Raw genomic sequence first — 5805 nt, 5'->3', positions numbered from 1 at the left:
TTTACCCTGATTACCTATAAATTTTCACCAACGTGTTATCAAATTTTCAATCCTAGAACTAAAACATCCCGGATTTTTTTAAAAAGTGAAATCAGAAAATCAGTGTTTGACCTGTTGATCATTGAAAAAATCTACCTTTGAGGAAGTTGTCCGAACTTCTGGATGTTAAAGTGTGATATAAAATTTCATTTTTTATTGTATACAAGTTGCTCTGTGGCAAATTGTGAATATATCGATTGTAGATCACTAGCTGTTGTGACTTCTTTTTGTGTAGTTGTGGCGGCACCACCCGCAATTATTTTATACTTTTGGTTGAAATACATTATTTTAAAGTTAAAATTTAAATAGTAATAATTTAATAATAAATTTAATTGATAATAATAAATGTTGTGATAATAATAAATTTAATTCGTTAATAATAAATGTTAAGTTTCGTTGTTTGGTTGGTACCTTTAGAGACCGCCAAAAACAACACATGCGTGTAAACAATGGCGATTACGTCTCAAGATACACTGTAAGTCGTTCATATTGGTCTGTCCTAATAAACGTTGTATTCTGTTATTGTGAGTTATTTGTGTAAAAACCACCACAAAGTCTTTGTTGTGTTCGCTTCGAAGTTGGTGTTCTTTGTTCTCACTACAGTTTGAACTTTTATGATTTATATACCATAACAAATAAAGCATTAAAGACATCTTATTTTTGTCCATCCTCTTAACACTGGACAGATGGAAGTCTGAGGAATAAGATGGATGCTGAAGGTCTTCGTAACACGTCGTGTAAGAGTATACCAATACAGGTTGTTTTTTTGACAAGTTTTTAAGTCGTCAATATCATTGCAGTACGTTGTGGATGTGATGGTTTTGTCTCTGGTTAAAAAGGAGAAATGAATTATTCCTGCCATTGATCACCACATAGAAAACAAGTGTTTTGGATGCAAATTTGGTTTTTTGTCGATAGTTAACCACTAACCTGACCGACGCGTGTTGTCGTATACAACCCACTTTTCATCACACCTGATTATCCTTTCGGATTTGCTTAACCGGCGAAAGGTATGTCTCATAACGCTTCAGCTACTGCCGCTCATAAAGTTCATAAAGGAGCTTTAGATAAACTTACTTTACCAAAGGTCTTTAAGTTTTTTAAAAAAACTGTCGTTACACTTGTACTCGGTTTTGTAGCAAGTCCTTTAACTGCTTGAAAAGAGTTTTCTTCCACAGTAAGCCTTCTTCTACAGTTCATCGTCGTTAATTTCTGGTGGAGGTATCTTTCTACTGGCATTCCTAAGAATTTCCAATTTAAGAAAGAAGTATCTATGTATTCCACAAAACGATTGTTTGATTTTGTTTTTATAAATAATATAAACGTTTTACGGACTTGCAAGGTATTACAGTTTAAAATACCTATGACAATAATATAGTATTAATGGGTGTATAAAAACAAATTACCGTTTTTCTACCAAATATTTGCATTTTTATTTCTTTGATATAAAATACAATTAATACTCAAAGTATAGTCCATTTTTATCTACCGTCATTAGCAATCTGTTAGCCAATTACTCGATCCCATGCCATTCTTTGGGATGGCTGTTAAAGAATTCTGCGATCCAAGAGTTCTTTAATAATCAACATCCGTAAAATTATCAATTTTTTTCCCTTGAAGGAATTCCTATGGTGCGAGGTATGGACAATATGGTTAATGGCACAGGAGTTTGAACCCATGAAGTTCTTTAAACCTTTCTTTTGTTCGATTGGAAATGATTACTGATTGCTGAGGAGTAAGTTCGTGAGGGACCAGTCTACTGTACTTTTTCATCTTGGAGAGTAGATGGCGACTAACAGTATCTTTCGACACACCACAATCCCTGGCAAGTTCACGAGTACTTGTGGACGGATTTGACCCAACAGGTTCCTCCAGAACCTCACCAGTATCTATTAATGGTCGTCCTTTCTTTCCAACGTCGTATCTCCACTGCTAATCTTTTCAAGGACACCTTCCCCATCATACTTAATAATTTCACGAGTTGCTTCAGCGGCAGTGAATTTTTTTTCCAGTAATACCTTAAAATTACGATAATTTTGTAGGAAACTGTCATGTTTCTTCTTTGAAACAAATAACTAAACAGAGGCTTTTTTTGAAGAAGTCCAATGGGATTAAACAAGCTTAGAGAATGCTCTAAAGGGATTATTAAGTATTGGTACTGTATAAAATACAGTCCTTTGGAATCTTGAATTTGATAAAACGATTAATTTTTTTTTATACACTTCATTATTTAATTTTTGTTTATATTAACCCCTTTCTAACAGAAACCTCCATATATCGGACAAAATGACCTATTTTTTTTTTCAGTTAAGATTATTATATGAATGTAACCCGATGGCTTTCCTGGTAGAAGAGGCAGAGGGAAAAGCAACTACGGGTAAAGCTCCGATTCTGGACGTCATACCGAGCAATATACATCAAAGGGTACCCTGCTTCGTTGGATCCCGTGATGACGTCAATGAGTTACTTGAAATCATGAAAAAATCGGAAAAAAAAGCCATACCATGATGCAAAGCTCAGTTATACTGTCTTCAATTCTCATCATTCCAAATATACATCAATACATAATAAAACTTTTAATGATATATTAGAAGTTATTAATGTTTCATCATACTATCAGTGATGCCCAAATATATTGGGTTGCTATAAGACATTGCTATACTAATTTATATGTTATCTGAAATAATATAAGGGTCATTATCTGAGAATTTTCAACCACCAGTCAGAAAAAAAATATTTTTCTTTTTCTATCTTCAACTGACTGTAAATTCACTAACTTATTTAGTCAGTTATTGCATGAGGATTCCATTAAAAAAATACACGTTATTATTTATTTTAGTCAGTAAAAAAAAAAAAAAAACTGTTCCTCCAAACACTTGAACATTTTTTCAAACCATAGTGAAAGGTACTTCTGTACGTCGACCTAAGATACTATGCCACTAAGTAGCTATGAAATTTTGCAGCTCAAAATTATCAATTTTTATTTTATAATTATGAGAGATAGTTGACCGTGGATGATGAATGAGGAGAAGAAAGTTGGGGGTGTGGTCAATGATAAACACAAATAAGTTGGATTAACCTATTTTTAATGTGCCAACGTTTCGGCTAGAGTTTCTAGCCTTCTTCAGGGCTAAAAACAGAACAAGATAACAACCACAGTAAGTATAGAAAATAAAAAAGAAAGTATAAACAGAAAAACATAAAATGAATAATTTTACAAAATAGGATTAATAAAATGAAGTGATGAGAGAAGCGGGGAATAAAATTTATACATAGGTAATTGAAAAAGTGGGTAAAATAACATAATTAAGGAAATGAAATAAAAATGAAGTTATATAATGCAAAGAAGTATGAACATATTAGTTATTATTAATTTAAAAATTGAAATATGAAAATTGAGAGGAAGAAAATATATGTAACAATAATAGATGATAAAGAGGCAAAATATAAGTAAAGTATACCAAGAAATGAATAGAAAAAAAAAATCTGAAAACACCTAATATAGTGAATAAAACTTATAACGCGGATAAGGAAAATGGATGAAAGTGGTAAGAGTAAAATAAAGAAAGGGGAAAGAAAACAAAAAAAGAATAAAAACGAACCTGTTCGCTGGAAAATCAAACGCCTAATGGATACTGTGCTAATAACGGCCAAATAAAAAACGGCAAAATAAAAATATCCCGTATCGTAGAGGGTTGTCTGTGTCCAATACTTGAATTTGGCCATGAACAGTTAAAGGACGACCCGAGTGCTTTGCATCTCCATGTAAAAATTTCCGGCCCTGATCCGAGCAAACCGCTTACTTAGGTGCTTTCTCCTAAGGCATCATCGCCATACACACTGAAAATTTCGCTAACCATCTGTGCAGCGGATTTTCTTTTTTGGAAATAAAAAATCATTAAATGAGGAAAATAAATTTTTTTTCTCTTCCATTTTGAGCAAGCAAAATACCTCTTAAAGACAAGGAATCTCGATTGAAACTGATGCATGAAAGCACATTAAATAATCCTTTTTTAGAATATATAAACATTATTGATGAAGTAAATATGATTTTATAGACACAGAGAAGATTAAATTGAAAAACACTAGAAACTTATTTTACAACACAACATATTCTGTCATATTTTTAGACGATGGTATTATGAATCATAGAGCTCATTCACACCATATATATAAATATATAAATTAAATGATAGCAAAATAAGAAATAGAAGAGAATAAGTTCTGGTAGGACATAATTAAAAAATTACCTGAAAGATGGCAACATGTAATGTATCAAAATGGGTCATATACAATGCATTAAAAATATTTACAAGAATCTGAAGTTTTTATTGAAATCACCAGTAAAAAAAGCTACGAATTTATTATATAACCCAATAATAATACACAATAAAAAAAAAATGGTTAAGTTTTTACCTAGACTATACAAAGAATAAGGAAAATATCATTAAAAAGTAAATATTGAAGTATTCAAGATGCACGTCTCCTGAAGTTTATTACAGTAGTACAGAAAACCTGCAATTTTAGCTCATTTATCATTCGGAGCTATATATCCTTATAACACTAACAAACTACATAGCATATTATTTAAAGTAGATTAAATTCTCTAGTATATATAAAGCATATTCTGTAGTATTCTATAAGGCATAGTAGACTTTTGTACGTTTAATAGTTCCTGAGAGAGAACTAGGGGTATTCATGAGATTGTGTTAAATGTAAAATGTTTTACCATGTTAAATATTATAAGTATAGCATTGTGAGCAGCCTTATTAAAATTCATATTAAATGGTAAATGTTTAGAGCTCCTAGCGGATTTTCTGAGCAACTTGTTTAGTAACCTTTCCTTCCAAAACAATGATATTGTTTCCTTCTAAGTTTTGATTACAGTAATTTATTACCACATGACTAAAATAATTGAAAAGTAGAAGTGTAAAAGTTTGGCTACTGATTGTCGTTTTTAAAAGGTCCAAAACACAAGACAAAAGAAGGAAAAACAAAACAGAAACTACGAGTAAGTAACCTAACACAACAAATAAAATGGTGACAAGCTCTGTTGGTCTGTTACGTGACGTCATCTCCATTTAACCTAGTAACAGATTCTCAGCCATGTTATATGTTATATCGTTTTAACATGGTAAAAGAAGGAAATATTTCTCCATTTAACACACTTTAACATGTTAAACTAAACATCATGAATACTCCTAGTATTTCATAATACAAAACATCCAAAATGAATTTAATTTGGGAAATATTATGAAAACTACTACTCCTACGAAAACAAACGTTATGGACTACCTCTATAGTACTTCAAACTAGTTTTAATTTGAATTGTAATAATAACATCTATGTCTAATGGATTCCTGAGGTAAATTTGAGTGTTGAACAAGATTAGACTGAATGTAAGGCATTGTTTCAATTTATGTATGATGCAAACTTCTGCACAATTAAAGTAGCGAATGTCATATGTGTTATGCTGCAACTAATGAACTATGAACAACTATACACATACTTCTCCGAAGGTGTTTTTTTTTTTTTAATTTTATTCATTAAAAAAATTACATCCAATATGGTCCGACCGGATGACATCTATCGATCGGTGCCTAAACAACACATAAAAATGATAGACATAAGTGAAATGTAATTATTATAGTCTTGACTATTAGGGCATTGTGGAGGCTATACAATTTTTAAGGTAGGTAAGTACAATATTGATCTCAAATGATACAACTAATAATTTAATTAACAATTTCTAAAATGAAAATGAAA

General features: G+C 31.2%; 1 protein-coding gene across 3 annotated transcripts in view; it reads left to right on the top strand.

Moving 5' to 3' along the window:
• The window catches only part of LOC106692386 (fructose-1,6-bisphosphatase 1), a 19246-nt gene extending 16622 nt beyond the window's left edge, over positions 1-2624 (top strand). For all 3 annotated transcript variants that reach the window (XM_014438317.3, XM_014438314.3, XM_014438316.3), the window contains exon 9: positions 2347-2624. In XM_014438317.3, the coding sequence (XP_014293803.1) occupies positions 2347-2547 (201 nt within the window). In that variant the 3' untranslated portion in view covers positions 2548-2624. The remainder of the gene's footprint in view (positions 1-2346) is intronic.
• Positions 2625-5805: the final 3181 nt, after the last annotated feature.

The sequence above is a fragment of the Halyomorpha halys genome, unplaced genomic scaffold, assembly GCF_000696795.3.
Source record: "Halyomorpha halys isolate HHAL.00 unplaced genomic scaffold, Hhal_1.1 Scaffold54.1, whole genome shotgun sequence".
Lineage (NCBI taxonomy): Eukaryota > Metazoa > Arthropoda > Insecta > Hemiptera > Pentatomidae > Halyomorpha > Halyomorpha halys.
This window is presented reverse-complemented; position numbering and strand designations above follow the sequence as displayed.